We start from the raw sequence: 23,926 nt of genomic DNA on the forward strand, positions 1-23,926 counted from the left end.
AAGTCCTGCCTGACCCACCACTTCCTTTTCTCTCCCCAGTTAGGCCACACCCACTTGCCACTGACTTGAGGTGCCCTGCCCCCAGGTCTCCACTTTCTGCCTTCTCTTGGAGGACACCGCCTGTCCACAGGATGCCACTGCTGGAAGCTTCCACCTTCTTGTCCTTCTGGGCTCGTGAGTCACACTCCTTGACCATTTCAGTCTAGATGAGTGAGCAAAGAAATTCTTTAATGTTTCTTATGTTATCAGAAGTTCATTGGAAATTCTCTTCTTTTGCATACAGTTGGCCTTGGGTTATCTACATTGAAGCAGTCCCAGCTATCCATTACCACAGAAGTGGGGGAAATTATTGACATAGATTGCAAGATTACAAGCACCAATTTTGAAAAGGACATCATTCACTGGTACCGACAGAAACCGAATCAGGCTTTGGAGCGTCTGATTTATGTGAGCTCCACAAAAAGCCCTGCTATAAGCCATGTAGATGGAAAGAGAAACAAAGTTGAGGCAAGAAAGAATTCTCAGCTTCTCACTTCAACCCTCCGCATATATTTCATAGGAAAAGAAGATACGGGTACTTACTACTGTGCTGGGTGGTACACACAGTCCTCTGTGGGTAGGACTCACAGTACTAGAACTGTGGAGACAACTCACACCGGATCCCCGCCTTGGATTCGTGCCCACCCACATCCTTCCCAACAGTGGCAACTGCAACCAGCCCCCGCCTCCCCAGCTGGGCTCCTGGCCTCGGCCTCACCTTGTCTGCAGCTCTTCCTCAGCTTCCAGGAAGCCACGTTGGCTTATGCTTGCACATCTGCTTCCAGCTGATGCCAGGAATTGTGCTTCCAAAGCTTCATTTGACACTATGTCCCAACTAATTAAAGTCTTGTCTGGGGACTGAGAGCACAGTCTGTGCCACTGTCCATCGTCTCACCACCCAGTTTCAGGTTGAGAGGGGAAGGGATGGCTGGAGCCATTATTATCACACTAGGGCCCAGTGCACAAATTCGTGCACCTTGAAAGGAACTGTGGGCCCAGAGGATGTGGTGGGCACAGGGGTGGGTCTTGGCCAATCCTCCGCACCCCCGCATGGCCTCTTCCACTGCAGCCCCCTGTCCCCTGTCTGCCAGCAGCCCCGCTCCTGCACTGACGGTACCAGCCATGCTCGCACCCCCTGACGGCGCGGAGTGATTGGGGCCAGCACCAGCAGTGGGTGTGAGTGGGGACAGTGCCATCAGTGATTGTGAGCAGCAGCTGCTGACCCAATCACCCCTCAGGATCAGGGGGAGGTGGACAAACACTCAGGGGCAATCAGGGCTGACAGCCACCACTCACACCCACTGATGGTACTGAGCAATTGAGTCAGGCACCAGGCGCTGGCAGCGGGTGCAAGCAGCGGCTCCAGTGCTGGCAGCGGGTGTGAGCAGGGCCGTCACTGGCAGCGGGTGCAAACGGTGGCTGCCAGCCTGGATTGCCCCTCAGGAGCAGGGGGAGGTGGAGAAGCCCTGAGTGGTGATTGGGGCCAGCAGTCACCACACGCACCCGCTTACAGCACCGAGCGATCAGGGCCAGCGCCGGGCACTGGCAGCAAATGCGAGTGGGCCATTGCTGGCAGCAGGCGCGAAAGCTAGGCGGGACAGTGGAGCATAGGAGCAAAAAATTTTCAGTAACCAACAGAGGCTAGCCCAAATGCCAGCGACCAGTGCCCCACCTTGGTCTGGCACCTCCGCTCACCTGTCCACCTTCCTGCCATGGTCAGAGGGAGATAATAATACCACTACCTCTCAAGACTGATATCTACACTAATAAAAGAGAAAGATGCAAATTGACTGTACCTTCGTGACACCCACCAGCCAATCAGGCGTGAGTATGCAAATTAACCCAACAAAGATGGCAGGTTAATTTGCATATGCAGGCGCCAAGCTGTTGGGGGCGGGGCAGGACGCATGCGCTGCTCCAGGCCTCTAGGCAGCATGGGAAGGCGGAAAGGCGGCTCCGGCTGGAGCAAAGGTGGTGCCAGCAGCCAGGGGAAGGAAGGCCCATTCTTGCACAAATCTTCATTCATCGGGCCTCTAGTATGTTGTATAAATAAAATAATACAAGAAAACTTTTACAGAAGTATCAACAAATTCTCAAAGTAGGATTAGACTCATGTAATCTAGCTCCAGAGTCTGACCTCTAGATGATAACAGGATGAAAGAAGTGTTGTGCATTGTTCCTACACCCATGGAGAAAACAAAACTGACTTTAGTGAAACATTTGCTGACACAATCTACTACTTTGCACTTAATCATGTGACCAGGATTGGAGTGATCTGGCGTCTTCACAGAACACATAAAATGTCAATAAGTTATCAGTTTGTTTTTAAAATATAAAATAAAAATTTTATCCTTTCATAATGCACCTCTGAAATAATTGTGAAACAGATGCCTGCCCTTTAATCCATGCATTCTTCATATACAGTACATCCTGGGCACTCACAGAAAGAATATGGACATCACCTTGCCTCTGTGGCATACACACTCCTTTATCCATTTGATAATTTCTAAGATCATGGCAACATATGCATCCACACCACGTCCTCTTCTAAGGACCCTGGTTCTAGTTCTCGATGAAGGGAAGTCATTGCATGAAAGATGGAGATCAAGAAAGGCTGACATGGAATCAGCCTCTCGGCCTTGCTCCTCCACCTCTGATGCACGCAGCCTGTTGTGAGTCCATCCTGTGCCTGGGATTCCTGACCATCATGTTCTCTCAGTGTGCACCACAATAGATTTCTTAAACCTATGTAAGGCCTTACTGATTATCTAAACTTTTAATAGGAGAAAAGGGAAAGGGAAAGACCTGAGAGAAACACAAAGAATCTGAGAACATGAGCCCTTTTCAGCAGGTAAGTACAGACAAGCTTGTCAACATACCGCTGCTACCTCCTTCACATGGCTGTCTCATGTAGTCCCCAAAGGGCCTCCGAGAGCAGTGGTGAGGTGCTGACAGTGAGACACTCCTGTGCTCAGAGCTGAGAAGAAAACTCTCCAGCAGCTTTTTATATGTCAGACTAAGTGGTGAATAACAGGGATAGAGACACCATATTTACATTGCACTCAAGGACAGAATATTATTCAGCCTTTGAAAACAATGTTTTATGGATTGATTACTAAAATTCAAAAATATTTACAATATAACATAAAGAAAAATTAATGAGTGTACAATAACCTCTTAACAATAAAATTGTTTGTATTGACAGAATTATAATAAAAGGGGAAGTGAATCCTCCAATATTGTGAGAATGATTATTTCTGAAGGACTAGATGGCTTTATTTTTCTATGTACTTTGATTAACTTTACATCTTTTTTTAAATGAGCTAATATGGTTTTACAGTAAAAATATTTAACAAAGTAATTATCACTTGTTTGATAACAATACTAACAAGACTTCATGATATCGTTGAAGGCTTATGATTGGCCAGGTCCTAATATTTGAGTGTTTGGTGCATTACCCTCATGTAATGTTATAATGGAAGCAGTTAGGGGTGATCAGGCAGGCAGACAGAGGGGTTAGGGGCAATCAGGCAGGCAGGAAGAGTGGTTAGGGGTGATCAGTCAGAAAATCGGGCAAGTGGTTAGGAGCCAGCAGTCCCGAATTGAGAGAGGGATGTCCGACAGCCAGTTTAGGCCTGATCCCAGCAGTCGGGCATCCCCTGAGAGGTCCCGGATTGCAAGAGGGTGCAGGCTAGGCTAAGGGCCACCTCCCCCACCCACCCCGTGCACAAATTTCATGCATTGGGCCTCTAGTTCATAAATAAGTAGAGAAATACAAAGTATAAAATGGGTGCCTTTTACTGTCATTTTTTTATATATTTTTACTCAGACTTTCTTTAATGAGCAACTGTTACTTATCTGACTTCTCCTGTCTCCCAGATCTGGGTCATTGAATTAGTCACTTCTCTTTGCCACTGTCCTCAATGCCAAATGGAGATCATCATAAGAGCTACCTCACAGCACTGTTGCTGAGAGGATTGAATAAGTAAGTAAACATTTAGAAAAATGCCTTACAAATAACAATTCCTCAATGGTTATTAAATGCCACATTAATTTTAAAACTTATTATTACACATTAAACATAATATAGCTTTGAAAATACTCTTGCATATGGGATAATTATGTTCATGAAGCAGCTCCAAGTTCCAGAAATGAGAGGCTGAGTTCTACAAATTGCTCCGTCTCCCATATCAGCCAGCCACTGCAGTCCAGTCTCTTCATGGAGGCACCCAGATAATAAATGAAATTTGGAAGACCTGAGTCATAATCTGTGTGCTGACACCTCAATTGATTTTTAAAAGCACAAAAGTACTTCCATGCTTCTGAATATGGTGTCTTAAATAATGTCAATGAGGCATTTCAGTGTCTGATTTCTATGTTGTTGTGTAACAGAAAAATAAAGGTCAAGCTTCATACCCAAGTCCTGAATCAACAGCACTTCACAGAAAGATGGGTTTAGGGAGGGGCTGAACATAGCAGGTGAGTCTTCATATTTCTGAAGCAATGTTTCCATGACATGGTAGTTCATGGGGAACAGTTGAGTGGCTATGAGAACCATCCCTGACCAACCCCAAGACTGACAGGTTTTTCACAAAATATTTCCTTTCCAGATCATGAACCCCCTTACCCAGCTCTTATGGGGCACAGGGAGCCCCAGAACTGGTCATATCTGTAGCAGGTCATGAAGAACCCCAGGGAGCATCTGAGCCACCACTTCTTCTGAGAAACCAGAACCAGCCCCGCCCCCTGCCACTGGTCTGCTAACAGGGACCTCAGTGTCTGACCTTCTCCCTGGGAGCTGCTTGGTGCACAGGATGCCACCACTGGAAGCAGTCATCTTCCTCTCCCTCTGGGCCTGTGAGTTGTCCCCATCATTTCAGTCTACCAGACAGACCCAAGAAATTCTTTATTGTTACTTCTTTACATGTCATTTGTTCATGGAAGTTTATTTTTATTTTATTTTTGCTTGCAGTTGGCCTTGGGCAGTTAAAATTGGAGCAACCTGAAATATCCATTTCCAGTGCAAGGGATGAGAGTGCCCAGATACCTTGTAAGGTGTCCTCTGGCACCTTTAGCAAAGATTACATTCACTGGTACCGGCAGAAACCAGATCAGGGTATAGAACATTTAATATACGTGGCCTCCACAGCCACTGTTTTTGGGAAGAACAGCAAATTTAAGGCAAGTAAATATCCACAAACTTCAACTTCTACCTTGACAATAAATTTCTTAGAAAAAGAAGATGAGGCCGTGTACTTCTGTGCCTGCTGGACTGGCATACACAGCGTTAGGGTTGCCAGGATCATCTGTACAAGAACCATCATCAGTCTGTGCCCACCCACATCCTTCTCTCAATGAGCAACTACAGAGGCTGCACAGCTGGGCACCAGCCTGAGCCTCCCTCCCCATGGAACTTGAGTCCTGTACTATGTTGTTTGTAACCAACTGCTGGGACCAGGAACTTAGCTAGAATGTGTAAAGAAAGCCCACCCAGCATGGCTCAGTGGTTTAGTGTTGACCTATGACCTAGGAGGACGTGGTTTGATTCCTGGTCAGGGCACATGCACTGGTTGCGGCTCAATTCCCAGTGTAGGGAGTGCAGGAGGCAGCCTATAAATTATTCTCTCTCATCATTGATGTTTCTATCTCTCTCCCTCTCCATTCCTCTCTGAAGTCAATAAAAATTTATATTTAAAAAGAAGAAAGTGGAAAGCAAATGCTGACTTCAGAAATCTCAATGGAACACCTGATTTGCTTCCCCTTCCCACACTGACCTGGACAGCCTGAGTCCTCACTTTCCTGCCTCCTCCTTGGTGACACAGTCTGGTAGACAGCAGGATGTCACTGTGGAAACATTCATCTTTTTCTCACTCTAAGCTTGTGAGCTGTTTCTCAATTATATCAACATGGATGAGAGTTGAAAGAGATTTCTCATTGTTTCCTGTCTCTATGTCAGATGTTCATGAGAATTTCCACTTTTTGTTTGCAACTGGACATGGGCAGTTACAGCTGGATCCACCTAAGATGTCAATTTTCAGAACAGTTGAAAAAGGGCTCATTTCTTGTATGATGTCCACTGAAGCCTTTGACAATACAGTTATAGACTGTATCAATAGAAACCAAACCAAATTATGACACATTTGAAGTTAATCATCTCAACAAAACCCCCTGCTCCAGTTCACTTAGCTAAGAAAAGCAACAGATTTGAGGCAAGAAAAAGTTTTCAAAAATCTACTTCAGCCCTGACCATAAACTTCATAGTCAAACATGTGGGCATTGACTACTGTGCTGGTGGGACCCACAGCACCAGAGTTGCCAAGTTGCCCAACAACAGCCTCTTCCGGGTGTGTGCCCCACCCAGCCTTCCTTCAAGGTGCAAACACAACTAACGCCTGCCTGGGCTTCCAGCCTCCACCTCGCCTTCTCTGCTGCACCTCTGAGTTCCCAGGAAGCCAACTGTGTTCCTCACACATTAGGCCCCACCTTGAGCAGAAGGCATCTCCGACCATGATGTTCTCAAATCTTCATTTAAACTACTTCCTTATGAATTAAAGTCTCATCGTGGAATGAGTAGACACAGGCTCTATTGACCATATCATTATCCAAAGACCTCCACTAACAGAGTGACTCAGGTTGAGAGAGGAATCATTGTGCACCAGCATGCCTAGATATGGTACATACACATTACCACATATAATTATCATCACACCCCAGAAATAAAACCATTATTTGCCCATTTTGCAGATAAAGACAGTAAAGCTCTGAGAATTAAAGTGTTTTATCAAAGACAAAAGTCTATGTGTTTTTAACTGGACCATGTGACTTCCTTGGAAACATAAACATCACAATTCTATAACAAGCAAAATACTCAAGGTAAATCTGGGATGGAGCAAGTATCCTATTCCTGGGGGAGGAGGAAGATAGTTCCTCACTTCACATTCATGGCTGTAAGAACATGATGTCAGCAGAAAGGAGGTCAGAGCCATTGGGGCCATTAGGAGAGCCTACCCTACTGTGAGTAACCCTTGATTCTGCTTATGCAATCAGACTGAGAATGGGTCAAGGGAAAGAACAGCTAATAATCTGCTGTTGTCAGAGAGATCTCTGTTAGTGTCCTCGGTTCTTTGTACATATGAACTTCTTCAACCTTCCTTTCTTACTATGAGGTCTCTTCCATTATTACTATGAGCCCCATTTTACTCATGAGGTAATTGAAATATTTATTCTGTATCCCAGCAACCTATCAAGACACACAGCTGATATGAAGCAAAGTAGGGTTGGACCCATCTAATCTAGCTCCAGAGTCTGACCCCTAGATCATAAGAGGATAAAAGAAGTGCTGTGCATTGTTCCAACACCCGTGGAGAAAACAAAACTAACCTTGGTGAAACATTTGCTGACAAAGTGTACTATTTTATACTGAATCATGTGACCAGGATTGGAGTGATCTGGAGTCTTCACAGAATACAAAAAATGTCAGTAAGTTATCAATTTGTTTATTAAAATATAAAATAAAAATTTTATCATTTCATAATGCACCTCTGAAATAATTGTGAAACAAATGACTGCACTTTAATGCATGCATTCTTCTTATCCAGTACATCCTGGGCCCCCACAGAAAGAATATGGATGTCACCTTGGCTCTATGACATACATAATCCTTTATTTATTTTATCATTTCTAAGGTGGTGGCAACACATGCATCCACACCACCTCCTCTTCTAAGGACCCTGGTTCTAGTTCTTAATGCAAGGAAGCCATTGGATGAAAGACAAAGATCGACAGGGAAGGCTGACATGGAATCAGCCTCTCAGCCCTGCTCCTCCACCTCTGATGCACGCAGCCTCTTGTGAGTCCATCCTGTCCCTGAGATTCCTGACCACCATGTTCTCCCAGTGTGCACCACAATAGATTCTTGAACCTACATAAGGCCTTACTAATGGGCCAAGGGAAAGAACAGCTAATAATTAATCTAAACATTTAATAGGAGAAAAGTGAAAGGGAAAGACCTGAGAGAAACACAAAGAATCTGAGAACATGAGCCCTTTCAGCAGGAAAGTACAGACAAGCTTGTCAACATGCTGCTACTACCTTCTTCACATGGCTGTCTCATGTAGTCCCCAAAGGGCCTCCGAGAGCAGTGGTGACGTGCTGACAGTGAGACACTCCTGTGCTCAGAGCTGAGAAGAAAACTCTCCAGCAGCTTTTTATATGTCAGACTAAGCGGTGAATAACAGGGATAGAGACACCAGAAATACATTGCACTCAATGGATAGACTATTATGCAGACATTGAAAACCATGATTATGGATTGATTAGTAAAAATTATAAATATTCACAATATAATATAAGGAAAAATTAATGAGTGTATAGTAACCTCTCAACAATAAAACTGTATTGATAGAAAAAGAATAAAAGAGGGAAGGGAATTCTCCAAAACTGTTAGAATTATTATTACTGAGGGACTAGATGGCTTTGTTTCTTCTATGCAGTTTAATTAGCTTTACATATTTTGTTAAATGAGCTCATATGGTTTTATCATAAAAATACTTAACAAAGTAATTTTCTCTTGTTTGTTAATAATACTAATAAGACTTCATGACATCATTGAAGACTCGATGCATCAGGTACTAATATTTGAGTGTTTGGTTGTAATGTAATGTTATAATGGAAGCCTCTGAATAGCTCTAAAACATACATATAGTCCTGTGACATGGCTCAGTGATTGAGCATTGACCTATGAACCAGGAGGTCAGGTTTTGATTCCCAGTCAGGGCACACATTCTTGTTGTGGGCTTGATCCGCTTAGAGATCGTGCAGGAGGCAGCCGATCGATTCTCTCTTATCATTGATTTTTCTATCTCACCCTACCTCTCCTTTCCTCTCTGAAAAAAGAAAAAGATACAAATACAGGCAAGGAACATATGTGCAAAGAGAGATACGAAGTTCAGGTAAGCTAACAAATGTCTGATAGGGTTAAGTGGCATAGGAAGGTGTTAAATGATCTTTGATCATTTTATAATACTCACATTGATTATTGAAAGACCTCCATATTGATGAAAATAAGTTAGCCAAAAGAAAAGAATATAAAGACAAATATTCAAATCCTACTTTAAAATGTTTATTTATATACTAGAGGCCTGATGCACAAAATTCGTGCAAGAGGAAGCCTTTCTTCTCCCAGCTGCCGGCACCTGCTTCCTGCTGGCACCCAAGACCTGGGCTTTCCTCACAGCCTGATTCATTCGTAAGGATATCCGGTCTAATTAGCATATTATGCTTTTATTATTATAGATAATACTAAGTAATCCTATGTCTATTCATAAAGAAGTAGGGAGAGAAACAAAGTAAAAGTATAGAATGGGTGTCTTTTACTTTCCTTTTTTTATATCATTTTATTAGACTTTCCTTAGTGCGTAACTGTTACTTATCTGACTTCTCCTGTCTCCCAGATGTGGGTCTTTGAATGAGTCACTTCTCTTTGCCACTGTCCTCAATGCCAAATGGAGATCATCATTACAGCCACCTCACATCACTGTTGTTGAGATGATTAAATAAATAAGAAAACATTTAGAGTAATACCTTACAAATAACAATTCCTCAATGGATATTAAGTTCCACATTAATTTTAAAGCTAATTATTACATATTAAACATAATATAGCTGTGAAAATACTCCTGCATGTGGGATAATTATGTTCATGAGACAGCTCCAAGGTCCACAATGAGAAACTGAGTTCCCAGATTGCTCCGTCTCCCATATCTGCCAGCAACTGCAGTCCCGTCCCTTCATGGAGGCAGCAAGATTATAAATGAAATTTGGGTGCCCTGAGTCATAATCTGTGTGGTGACATCTAATTAATTTTAAAAAGCACAAAAGTACTTCCATGCTTCTGAATATGTCAATGAGGTGTTTCAATGTCTGATTTCTGTGTTGTTGTGTAACAGAAAAATAAAGGTCAGGTTTCATACCCAAGTCCTGAATCAACAACACATCACAGAAAGATGGGCTTAGGGGCTGAACATAGCAGGTGAGTCTTCATATTTCTGAAGCAATGCTTCTATGTCATGGTATTTCATGGTGAACAGCTGAGTAGCTGTGAGATACATCCCCGCCCAACCCCAAAACAGACACATTTATCCCAGAATATTTTCTTTCCAGATCATGAACCCTCTTACCCAGCACTTATGGGACACAAGGAGGCTGAAAACTGGTCATATCTGTAGCAGGTCATGAAGAACCCCAGGGAGCATCTGAGCCACCACTTCTTCTGAGAAACCAGAACCAGCCCCACCCCCTGCCACTGGTCTGCTAACAGGGACCTCAGTGTCTTACCTTCTCCCTGGGAGCTGCTTGGTGCACAGGATGCCACCACTGGAAGCAGTCATCTTCATCTCCCTCTGGGCCTGTGAGTTGTCCCCATCATTTCATTCTACCAGACAGACCCAAGAAATTTTTTACTGTTACCTCTTTACCTGCCATTTGTTCATGGAATTTGTTTTTATTTTTGCTTGCAGTTGGCCTTGGGCAGTTAAAGTTGGAGCAGCCTGAAATATCTATTTCCAGGGCAATCTATAAGAGTGCCCAGATACCTTGTAAGGTGTCCTCTGGCACCTTTAGCAGTGATTACATTCACTGGTACCGGCAGAAACCAGATCGGAGTATAGAACATTTAATATATGTTGTCTCCACAACCCTTGCTGGTGGGAAGAACAACAAATTTAAGGCAAGTAAATATCCACAAACTTCAACTTCTACCTTGACAATAAATTTCTTAGCGAAAGAAGATGAGGCCGTGTACTTCTGTGCCTGCTGGACTGGCAAACACAGTGTTAGAGTTGCCAGGATCACCTGCACAAGAACCATCTTCAGTCTGTGCCCACCCACATCCTTCTCAATATGGGCAACCACAGAGGCTGCACAGCTGGGCACCAGCCTGAGCCTCCCTCCCCACAGAACCTGTCATTTACTTTTTTGTTTGTAACCAACTGCTGGGAACCAGGAACCGAGCTGGAGAGTGTAAAGCTCATGCTGACTTCAGAGATCTCAAAGGATAGAGGCTTCTTGTATCTACTGACAGAACAAGTGTCCTATGATGGGGACATCTCCTTGAGGCCTCACTAACACTCACAGAGAGGCCGTCCCTCACCACCCTGCTGCTCCCCACCCCTCTCCCCTGCATCCTTTTTCTCCAGAGTGCAAACCAACATCCAACATGAAATATGCCAGACACTTCATCTTTTCATTAGTTTACTATCTGATGTCTCCTCCTCTAGACTGTATGTGCCATGAAGGTAGGGTTTGTGGCTTTAGGTGTTTAATAATTTTTTTTTGAAGGAGCCAATGTTCTTTTTTTTCATTATTGATTACAGAGGGAAAGGGGAGAGAGATAGAAACATCAATCATGAGAGAGAATCATTATCCTGCATGTGGGATAATTATGTTCATGAGACAGGTCCAAGGTCCACAATGAGAAGCCTCCTGCAAGCCCTACACTGGGCATGTGCCCTGATCAGGAATCAAACCGTGACCTCCTGGTTTATAGGTTGACACTCAACCACTGAGCTACGCTGATGAGTCAAGGAGCCAATATTCTTAATTGGCTTGTTCACTGTAAATAAATTGAGTGGAGGGGGACTGCTTGGGGAAAGGGAGACTGCATGGAGGACCTCCCACTCTCCCCCAGCCCCCACCTTGTACTCAGGAACTCCACTCTCTGCCACAACCACAGGGGAAAATACCTCAGCACAAAATAGGTGCATGGGGTGGGAGCCTGTCCTTCTTGTCATCCAGACCCAAACAGGACAGAGTTGCTGAGGCCCAGGTGCTTTGCCCTCCACCCCACTGTGACCAGAGGTGTGAGGCCCCCAGGTGAGTGGGTTCTTGGCCTATATTTTGGGTTGCAGACCTTCTGCACCTGACTTGCAGGCAGAGCCAGCCTGCTCACAGCACCCAGAGCTCACAGTGGAGCAGCCCCGCCCCCTCAACCTCATATAATCTTGGCTCTAAGGAGAGAAACCTTCCAATTCATTTTAATTCAAATCCATTCAAACCAGAAGGCACTGAAAAACTGTATATTTTAAAATAACTTCTCTGGGCACCTTCTCATGCCTAAGACAAAGAGCAAATCTGTGCAGAGGGAGCATCATTTTACAAAAAGAAGCAGATGGGGAGGGAGGGCCCTTCTTCCAGGCTGAGACTCCCCAGAGCAGGCTGAAAGCTGTGCTGGGCACTGGCAGAGAGGGTGGTCCCGCTGAACAAGGGCTCCTAGCCCCCCAAGGCTGCCCCTCCCTGAGAGTAACAACCCAACAGGTTATTGGACATCAGGGCCCAGGAAGACATGAACAGGAGTTTGCAGCAAAGAAAGTAAGGGTTTATTTTTAAGAAGTGGCCCATGCCCAGAGACACAGGTGAGGTAATGCTCAAAGGCCTGGGTCCCTGATGGTTTCCAGGGATGGGTTATATGGGGGGAAAATCACTAATCATGGTGATTAAAGGAGTTAGGGTCATGGTCAAGGGCATGGTCTCTACTTATTGGTCCAGGGTAGCTTAGGGCAGTGGTTCTCAACCTTCCTAATGCTGCAACCCTTTAATACAGTTCCTCATGTTATGGTGACCCCAACCATAAAATTATCTGTGTTGCTACTTCATAACTGTAATTTTGCTACTGTTATGAATCATAATATAAATATCTGATATGCAGGATGTATTTTCATTGTTACAAATTGAACATAATTAAAGCATAGTGATTAATCACAAAAACAATATGTAATTATTTATGTGTTTTCCGATGGTCTTAGGCGACCCCTGTGAAAGGGTCGTTCGACCCCCAAAGGGGTCGCGACCCACAGGTTGAGAACCGCTGGCTTAGGGGCTAGTTAATCAGTGTATCTGGTCCAGATGTCAGTTGACTGAAACTCTGTCTCTGGAGTCAACACACCTAATCTGTTTCCTAAGATGATTTGATGCCAACCACAACCTCATGGTCCTGAGGGCTTCATGGTTAAGGGAGTAGTTGTGCAGGGGAGAAGGGAGTTGTTGTGAGGTGAGTCAGGGTGCAGGATGAGGCTAGTTTTCATCAAAAGGAGAGAAAGGAGAAAAGGTCATATTAAAGAAATCATGTTTCTGTGTGGTTGCAAAACTGTGTCAATCTCTGTAATTTCTACTTCATGTGAACCCCAGACGTCATCTACTGCAACCTGAGCATTTTGTATGCATCTGGGGTTGGGCTATATGCTTTGTTATGGGAACGGCTGAGTTGGTATGAGAACCATCCCTGCCCAACCCCAAGATGGACACATTTATCCCTGAATATTTTCTTTCCAGATCATGAACCCCCTTACCCAGTCCTCCCTGCACTTATGGGGCACAGGGAGCCCCAGAACTGGTCATATCTGTAGCAGGTCATGAAGAACCCCAGGGAGCATCTGAGCCACCACTTCTTCTGAGAAACCAGAACCAGCCCCGCCCCCTGCCACTGGTCTGCTAACAGGGACCTCAGTGTCTTACTTTCTCCCTGGGAGCTGCTTGGTGCACAGGATGCCACCACTGGAAGCAGTCATCTTCCTCTCCCTCTGGGCCTGTGAGTTGTCCCCATCATTTCAGTCTACCAGACAGACCCAAGAAATTCTTTACTGTTGCCTCTTTACCTGACATTTATTCATGGAAATTTGTTTTTGCTTGCAGTTGGCCTTGGGCAGTTCAAGTTGGAGCAGCCTGTAATATCCATTTCCAGGACAAGGGGTGAGAGTGCCCAGATACCTTGTAAGGTGTCTTCTGGCACCTTTAGCAGTGATTCCATTCACTGGTACCGGCAGAAACCAGATCAGAGTATGGAACATTTAATATATGTTGTCTCCACAACCCTTGCTGGTGGGAAGAACAACAAACTTGAGGCAAGTAAAGAGTTTTACACTTCCACTTCCACCTTGAGAATAAATTTCTTAGAAAAAGAAGATGAGGCCGTGTACTTCTGTGCCTGCTGGACTGGCATACACAGCGTTAGGGTTGCTAGGATCAGCTGCACAAGAACCATCTTCAGTCTGTGCCCACCCACATCCTTCTCAATATGGGCAACCACAGAGGCTGCACAGCTGGGCACCAGCCTGAGCCTCCCTCCCCACAGCACCTGAGTCTTGTACTGTGTATGTTTTTTTTACCACAGAGATTACCCGTAATGTGGCTCAGACTCCAAGAGCAAATCAGTGAGTGCCAGAAAGCCTGCTGGTGATATTACATCTCAGGTCATCATCACAGCACGTTTGCAATGTCATGGTCACTTTCCCCACTTTTAATAATTTAAGGTTAAGAGATAGAAGTACTTTTAAAACCCCGAGCCACACACTGCCTCACCTCTGTCAGGCCATCCTGAAGGTGTTCAGTGTTTATTTACTCCATACATTTTGGGGGTGAATGTGGGGTGGAGCGCTTCCCGGCTCCTCCAGGGGGAGGATTACTCATTTTACACTGAAGGACCCTGTCACAGCCCGACCAGCACACCTCCCTCTGCACAGGCCTCAGATCCCCCCGGGGAGCATCAGATGATCACACAGCAAGGCGGATTCTCACCAGGGAATTCTGCTGGGATCCTGTGAGGACCGCAGGGGTCATTCCTTCAGAGCCGCTGCTCTTTCCCGGGCACTGTCCTAATTCATCTCATGTTTGTGACAATCTGTTGACATGCTCTCATGATTCACTTTTTATAGACGAGGAAACGGAGGCAGAGAGATGCTATTTACTTTGTCTGTGGTCACAAGTTACTGGGTGGGGACGGAGGGCTGGGCTTCTCTGGATTCAGTGACTGTCCTGGCAGCCACTGCTATCCTGCCTCTGACACACAGGCAGTAGGCATCTAACCTAGTTTCCAGCGTTAAGGAGCAAACAAACTCCTTCACAAAATAATCAGTGAAACAAATAACTACTATTCGAAGCTGAGTCTGAATTTAAGTGTTTTCTTCCTACAATAAGTATAAATATGTAGGGTGATTTGACTTTCAAAATATAAAACAGTAGCAAAATATAAAACAAATAACATTTTCTTATTTTTTGGAAATATTAGAAATAAATGGAAAAAATAAACTCTTTCTTTAAGGACAGTTTCTAATAGAATATCTGTCTTGGCATTCCTGGTAAATTTACAGACTGCTTATTTACAGACTGCTTTTGAGCTACAGTGGCAGAGGTGAGTAGTCCTAACAGTTCACAAAGCCAAAAATATTTATCTGACCACTTACAGAAAAAATTCGCCAGCCTCTATTGTGCAACATGGGTTTAGGGAATCAATTTGTAACTCAAATTCAAGGTGCAACAAGAGAAACTATTGATAACTTTTACTACAGGAAAATGAAAGCAAATTTTGCATGGTAGAAAGCAACAGAAGTTAAACCAAGGGACAAATCACAAACTATAGAGAATATTTGCAATCTATTTAGCAGATAAAGGCCTACTATGCCTGATATAAAAATAAAGAAAAAAACATTAAGAATATCCTATAGGAAATTGGCAAAAGATATAAAAAGCCAATTCATGAAGAGCAATATAAAAAGTTTTCTTAAGCATATAAAAAGATACCCAACTTTACTTCTAATAAGATAAATGCAAATGAATACTGCATAGAAATACAATTTCTCACCCATGGGATTGGCAAGAATTTAAAAGTTTGTCAATATACTCTGTCGGTTCAGCAATGGGGGAAAATAGCCACTATACATTGCTGGTAAAAATGAAAAATATAACCTTTTTGTAGAGGAATTTGGAAATATCTAAAAAAATTGTTATACATTTGCCATTTTGCCTAGCAAAAAAAATCTTTCGAAATTTACCCTGAAGATACAACTTTCAACAAAATTAAAATACAGATGTATAAAGTTAGTCATTGTGTAACTGCAAAATATTAAAAATTACATAAATATACAAACGTAGGAGATTGGTTGAAAAAAATTGATGGCACATGCATTATGGAGTATATCCAGCTGTAAAATAGAATGAGAGATGCAAATTAATTGTAATTGTATATAAGTTAACCCTTGAACAACATGGGAATTGGGGGCATTGACCCCCTACACAATCAAAAATCTGTGAATAACTTTTGACTCTCCATAAATTAAACTACAGTCAGCCCTCAGTATCCATGGGGTACTGGTTCCAAGACCCCCTGCAAATACCAAAATACCAAAATCTGCGGAACTCAAGTTCCTTATTTAAAGGAACAGTGCATGCAGTCAGTTGGCCCTCTGCATCCATGAACTTCCAACCACGGGTTGAAATTTGGTGTTTTGACCAGCCATTGGTTGACTCTATTGATATAAAACCCACAGATATGGAGAGCTATCTGAATTTATTGGAAAAAATCCATGTATAATTGGACCCATGAAGTTCAAATCTGTGTTCTTCAACAATCAGCTGTACTGACAATTAAAAATTGGAAATTTAAAAAATAGTACTGTTTACAAGAGCAACAACACCTATATAATATTTAGAGATTAATTTAACCAAAAATGAAAAGGATTTATATGCTAAAATCTTCAAAACTTTGATGACAAAAGTTGAAGAGCTACTCAATAAATGGCGAGATGTGCCATGTTCATGGATTGGAAGACTCAATATATTTAAGATGTCAAACTTTCCCCAAATTGATAAAAAGATTTCATGTAATTCCAATCAAAATCTTAGGAAGACTTTTTGTAGAAATCAAGAAGCTGGTAGTAAAATATATATGGGAAGACAAAGGATGTAGAATAGCTAAAACAGTTTTGAAAAGATTAAAATCTTAGCCATGCTATTAAGCTACAATGATCAAGACATTGGGTGTTGGTGAAAGAACAGATACATAGAGAGGAGCACAAGAAAAGACAACCCAGAAATAGGGCCACAGATAGTGCTTAACTGGTTTTTAACAGAAGTACCAGCGAAATATAAGAATAACACACTTTTTAACTAATAGTACTGGAACAATTGTTCATCTATGTAAAAAACAGCAACAAACTTAATCCATAGCAAACACCATAAATAAAACTTATCTCAAAATGGATTACAGGACTAAATGTAAAACTGAAACCAATAAAACTTCTAGATGGAAATACAGGAGAAATGCATTGTGACACGGGTTAGGCAAAGATTTCTTAAGACAGAAAAAAAACAAGAAACATTTGACAAATTGCACTTTCATCAAAATGAAGATTGCTGCTCTTTTTAAAGACTGCTAAGAAAATGGAAAGGGAAGCCACAGATTCAGGGGAAAAATAGTCTCAAAACACATATTTAAAAAAATGAATGGTGTCCAAACTGTACAAAGAACTTTCACAACTCAATTTAAAAAGCAATGCCATTTAAAAAATGGGAGAGAGGTCCAGTATGTGCTCAGAGATGTAGAGAGGGGGAAATGACATTGCTCCCCTCCTACAACAACATAAAAAAGGGACTTACTGAAAGTTAACGACTTTGCTTAAACCTTCAAAGAACTCAGTTGCAGGGCAAGTGACTTGCTCAAAATTTGCAGACAGACAGACACTTGCAGGAAGAAACAGGAGCTGAGTATTTGCTCACCTCAGACAGATGTTGTCAAACACCAATTAAGCTGGTCAGAGGATTAAACTTGGAATTGTTAATCAAATAACAAGAGCTGAGCATAGACCAGTGGGAGAGAGAGAACACTTGGGAACCACAAATATAGGGTATAGGGTATTCTCCACTATCTTTTAAGCCTTTACCCCAGGAAGCCTACAAGATTCTTGCCTAGAAGATCAAGGAGAATCTGGAGAAAGCTCCCCCATGGTGCTGGCTGCAGGAGGGGGACAGCTACTGCTGAAATTCACCCAGCCCTAATCCACTCCATCTCCACGGTAGAAAAACACACACAAAAGCAACAACAACAAAGGCCATCTGCAGGAGAAGGCAATGGTGGAATCCCATTGCTTTCGAGGCAGTACAACCAAAACTTTGCCCTGAACCATCTGCCCTAACTCCACAAAGTAACAAGTTTTCATCTGCAGAAGAATGAGCTTACACTTTAGCCAGAAGAGGGTGGAGACCCACTGAGGCTGGGGGAGGGGAGCGGGGTAAAAACTGTGCTGCCTCTGGAAGAGGGGCAGGAACACTTGTGAGAGCCACATTGTCAAGACCCAGTTTTACTGTACCTGCTTCCCTTCGAGTCAGAGGTCATCCGCTTCCCTCCCCTCTCGCCAGCAGGCTAATAACCTTGAATAAAAGTAACTGGGATGCACCTAAGGCGGCTTCAAGAGACACACTTCCTCTGGGGAGCAGAACAAAGGGAAGACTCAAAGCCAAGGGAGAAGACAAAAACAAAGTATGACCAGGCACACTGTAGACCTCTGAACCCTGAAAACAGCAAACTCCAGTCCTGATAACCTAACAAACTTCAAACCCAGTATAACTCCTGACTAGAATAACACAAATCCCCACACTAAAGGCCTAGCAGAAGGAAAGGTGTGCTCATTTCCAAGCATAACATATATTGACCTCAGTATCTATTGTACCACACATGTCCATCTTTCAACCAAAGATTTCAGAGCCATACTAAAGGCAAGAAGAAACACAGTCCAAAGAAGCAAAGCAATCATCAGAACCAGGCTGAGACATGACAAAGATGTTTGTACTAACTAACTAACACAGGGAATTTGAAGTCAGTATGATTAATATGTCAATGGCTCCAATGGAAAGGATAAAACAATATGCAATATCAGATAGGCAATTTCAGCAGAGAGATAGAAATTATTTAAAAAACAACAAATGATCAAAGAAAATGCAAGAAATAAAAAGCACAGTACCAGAAAGGAAGAATGCCTTGGCGGTCCTCATCAGGAGACTCAGCAGAGATTAGGAAAGAATTTGGTGACAGGAGGATAGGCCACTAGAAATCCCCCAAATGCAATGCAAAGAGATGAGGTAGAGATAGAGGTAGAGCAGATAGCCATAAATCATGAAACTGCAGAACTGTGGACAATACCCAGTTGTCACATTTGTAACTAGTCTTTAACAAGAGGAAAGAAGCAGAAGAAAGAGGAAATGAAGAAAAAGAAATTTTTGAAGAAATAATGGGGAGAAAACCTTCCAGAATTAGTGATAGAGACCTAAGACAAAGACAGAGACAAATCTGGAGGCAGCCAGAGGAGGAAAAATAATAGCAGATTTCTGTCAGAAACAAGCAAGCAAGAACACACGGGAGTGAATACTCTAAAGTATTGAAAGAAAAAACTGACAACCCCACAAAAATATCCTTTTGTACCTCTCTCCCCCCTTCCTCCTCACTCTGTCTCCCCCTTCTCCATTTAGGGCCCATAAAGGACTTTAGTCCTATAGCAGAAAAGTGGCTTCTTGATGCTGATGTCATCAGATGGTAACAATCACACAGTAATGGCAGCAATCTGCTGCTAAATCAATTAACAGGCCGATTTCCACAGGATGTTTTCTGAGAAATACCAGGAGCCCCCTTTCCTGCGGTTTATGGGTCTTAGCTGTGTGTTCAGAGCTCCACTTCCTCTTACTAAGTCAGCCCTTGGGTTGGCTCTGTGATAATTCCATCATTCAAGCACCGCAGCTAACAAGTGCTGGCAGGATGCTGCTCCTGCCCCAGGTCATCCTGGCGGCCTGCCTTTGGACTTGTGAGTGACTTTACCCAGCGGGTATCTTATTCATTCGAAGGGAGGCAAAAAAAAAAAAAAGCCTGGACAGTCTAACTAGCCCACTCAGGTGGAAGAAAGCCACACGGTCATTCAAACTAAGCTGACAGATTCCACCACACCTTGAATTCTTCAGGAAAAAACTAGAAACTGCAGGTCCCAAGATTTTCATTAACAGAGAACAAATGTATACTATTTTAATAAATGCCAAAAACATCTTACTAATGTTTGCTTTTGTTTTTCTTTCAGACACAAGTGGAGACATTCAAATAACACAAGCCCTCACATCCATTACCAAGAGAAAAGGAAGTACAGCATTTCTTGAATGCCAAATAAGAGACATCTTAACGAAGGATTCATATATACATTGGTACCGACAGAAGCCAGACCAGGCACTCAAACGAATTCTGTCTATTTCCTCAGATGACAATGTTATCCATGAACAAGGTGTTAGTGGGGAAAGATATGAAGCACGAAAACATCACGGTAATTTGCTGGTGAGCCTCAGGATACACGGAGTTGAGGAGGCAGATGCTGGGCTGTATTACTGTGCCTGCTGGATTGCACACTGCATAGAAACGCCCACTGTCGCTGAACAAAAACCCCCATGCCGCCCCATCTACACAAACACCCACCTCCTCCTTCCCACCTCCCAGAGGCACCTGACAGCTGTCCACTGAGGGCTTTCTCCTGCACTTGTGTCCTGAGCAAGGTCTGAGCTAGAGCCCAAGGATGCTTTTTGTGATGCATCTCTCAGTAATGTCACTATAATCTATCCTCACCTCTCTGGGGCCTACGCTGGCTTTTCTAAAGTGACCTGAATGGTCTCTGCTTCACCATCCATGGAAACCTCCTAGAAAGGAAGCCACAATCCCAGTGCTCAACATGGTTTGTTGACAATGAATGAATGAATGAATGAATGAATGCTGGAAGATACACGGTCTTTTGAGTGACATATACACCTTGGCTTCAAATTTCTGCTCAGGTTGCAGACGGCATGATCCAGGAAAGTTACTGAATCAGGTTCATTCTGTTTTCCCATTTTTAAGTCGGCATATTGTGAACACCTCTTAAGGTTGCTGAGAACTGACTGAGTTTTCATACATGAAGGTTTTACTTTGTGTTCATCAAATCACAATGTTCTTTCCCATTCTCACTAAACCACTTCACTGAGCCATCTCAGGAACTCATTAGAAATGACATCTTACATTGTCCCCCAAACAACAAAGTGTAGCTTTAATTCTGAAAAGCTAAGAATTGTGAATAGGAGAAGAGTGAAAGGAAACTAACAAGGGGATATTTTCCCCCTCCAACAACTTTCTTCATTCACAGCAGAATATAGTAATATCATAGTATCTAAAGTAATACCTACAGTAATTGTTAATATTTACCAAACTTTGTGAACTTTCTGCAAACTATGAATCTATAAAATGTACATATTAGTGCATGAAGTTGTGGGAATATTGTCTCTAGTTATTATAATGTAATGATCGTTTCCTTCCCATTCTCATGCTAGCCACACGTAGCTATCCACACTCACAAAATATGGTGAAAATCTATAACTGAGCTCAAGAATAGATGTATTTGAAGCAAGACTTTAAGGAAAACATGGCAGGCAATTGCTCTCAAGAGGAAGTTATCACTGACTTACTACAAAACAGGTGTTGTGATGTGGTCTTCCGGGATCTGTTAGTGCCCTTATACCAGGAACATGATAAAATGAGACTGTGACAGATCTTACCGAGGACTTTCACGGGTTCCAAAGCAAACCTTCCTCCCCTTTGCCTGCCTCAGCAGAGCAAGGGCTGTCACTGCATCCACAGTCCTGACTCACACCCCTCGGAGTGTCCATTCTGACCGGTCACTGGCAATGCCAACCCTGTGGATTTTCCTTGTGTCTGTGGCTTGGGTTTGTAGGTTAACTTTCCACCTTTCTTATCTTTTCGTTGTTTTTATCTCCAGAGTCCACTTTTTCAAGCGCTTTGAATTCTCTCCCTTGCTTTTCAGATGGAGACACCAAAATGAGAATATCTCAAGATCAACTCTCCTTTATCCGAAGACCAAATAGAACTGTGCACATAAGCTGCAAGCTGTCTGGGGTTCCCCTTGAGAATGCCATTGTGCACTGGTATCAACAAAAAAAAGGGGAGCCCTTGAGGCGAATCCTTTATGGCTCAACCAAGAATAGCAAGGACAACAAGCTCAATCCCCGCTTGGAGGCATATAGGAAAGATGGAACCTTTAACCTGATAATCAATAATGTCGTCAAGTCTGATGAAGCTATCTACTACTGTGCCTGCTGGGATCTCACAATGTCACAGAGTCACAAGGGACCTGTAAGAAAACCTTATCTATTACTAACCCTCAGCTCCTGTCACACTGGAGTAACCACAACACACTGCTTAATGCTCTTACTCGTAAGTTCACAAACTACTGAGACAGGGAGGGCTCTCAGGACACAGTCAGCACAAAGCCCACTTGAGCTGAGGAAGCTGGGGCTGGCTCAGAGAGGGCGAGCAACTTGTCCAACACTAGTTAACCACAGAGCCAGGGCTCCACTTGCATTTCATATGTTCGGTCTAGGGCAGTGGTCTGCAAACTCATGAGTCAACAGAGCCAAATATCAACAGTACAACGATTGAAATTTCTTTTGAGAGCCAAATTTTTTTAAACTTAAACTATATAGGTAGGTCATTGTTATTAACTTAATTAGGGTACTCCTCAGGCTTAGGAAGAGCCACACTCCACGGGCCAAAGAGCCGCATGTGGCTCACGAGCCACAGTTTGCCAACCACGGGTCTAGGGCCTTTCCTGCCTCTCTTATGGTCAGTGTTGAACTTCTTTTAGCAAAATTGTATTTCATTCCAAAGGAAGCTTTAACAACTATACCATGTCTTCATAAGTGACATCTCCAGAACATGGTAAGGTCTGATGTGTAGGCAAAGTGTGTGACTTCACACTGTTCGGAAGGAATAATAATGTCATTAGGGGATACACTCCAAGCTCCCTCTATCTCCATGCTTTTTTTCCATGGCTACTTACTCTCCTTTATTTCTGTAGTTTCCTGTTACCTCTGAAATTCCCAATAATTAGAAAGTTTCCCTGGCAGACACATCAAATATATGGGTATGTGGGAAGCTGAGCTTGGTTTTTCATTAATGTATTTGTAAATCTTCACCAGTTACAGAACAACCTGTTGAACCAAGTTTCAAATTCCCTGCTTTTCACTCTGATGCCTGATACCTATCCTAAGTTCATGGTCATGCACTTGGTTCCTAATTTGACAGCGCTGACCTGCTTTCCTCATTGTTAGAGTGACGCAGGACATTTTCGTGTCCATGGTTACCAGCCACACCTTGAAAATAATAAGAGCAACAGTAGTAGCAACAATCTATGCTATTACATTACAGCTGAAAACCTTTCTCTTTGAATGTCTAAGTATCCAGAACAAAATTATTGATTCCAATTTCACTCCCTTACCCCAATCCCCACATTTTGTATTATTTTTTCTCCCCAAACTTTACTATCTCAGTAAAGGACAAAGGTATATTGTGTCAATGAACACAATGGCAAGGATATCTTGTCAAACAGCTGGTGTTTTCTTGATTTTTCCACATATTTTGCTTCCTCTGGTAATGAGAGAAAAATAAATGAGGAAACCTGTGTATTCTTTAGGCGTTTCTATGATATGAGATCTGAGGGGGGAAAAAAGACACAAGTGACCCTGGGAACTGTGGTTTCATTGTCCAGAAAATAAATCACAAACCCAACCAACCCCATGGACACCCCCTGAGACTAGATTGGGCTGCCCAGACAGGGTGCCCAACCAAAACTCTTAGATCCAATGCAGAGAACTCCCACTCTTTCCTCTCTAACTTAATGCAAGTTTTTTTTTCTTAGCTTACACATGTAGAGTAACCAGCATATAGTTGTTCATAGTGTCTTTTATATTATCATCAAATCTAAAAAAGTGATGTAAAACTTCAAGTAATTCCATTGAAACTTGTGGGTTACTTCATTTGACTTGCTTATTATTTATATATGTATTTATTCCCTACTGTTTTTGAAGTAGAATTTTAGTTACCTCATCTAGTCACCTCAAAACATGGCGAGTTGTGTATGTGTGCATGTGTATATGTGTATTACATAAAAGAGAGTTAGAAGCAAAAAGTACTGATTTTTGTACACAGACTAAGGTGTTTCCATGCTTTCTTAGAAAGTGAATTCCTGTGGTTGACCTTTTGTCTCAC

The 23,926-nt window shown here is 42.9% G+C and overlaps 1 protein-coding gene across 1 annotated transcript in view; it reads left to right on the forward strand.

Annotated features, from left to right (window-relative positions):
- The first annotated feature begins 131 nt into the window (after positions 1-131).
- Positions 132-23,926, forward strand: part of LOC102437251 (immunoglobulin lambda-1 light chain) — a 48,062-nt gene continuing 24,267 nt past the window's right edge. Inside the window, exons 1-3 of the mRNA XM_023751013.1 lie at positions 132-174; positions 284-574; positions 5,012-5,305. Of these exons, the coding sequence (XP_023606781.1) occupies positions 132-174; positions 284-574; positions 5,012-5,305 (628 nt within the window). The remainder of the gene's footprint in view (positions 175-283; positions 575-5,011; positions 5,306-23,926) is intronic.

Source organism: Myotis lucifugus, unplaced genomic scaffold (assembly GCF_000147115.1).
Source record: "Myotis lucifugus unplaced genomic scaffold, Myoluc2.0 scaffold_18, whole genome shotgun sequence".
Lineage (NCBI taxonomy): Eukaryota > Metazoa > Chordata > Mammalia > Chiroptera > Vespertilionidae > Myotis > Myotis lucifugus.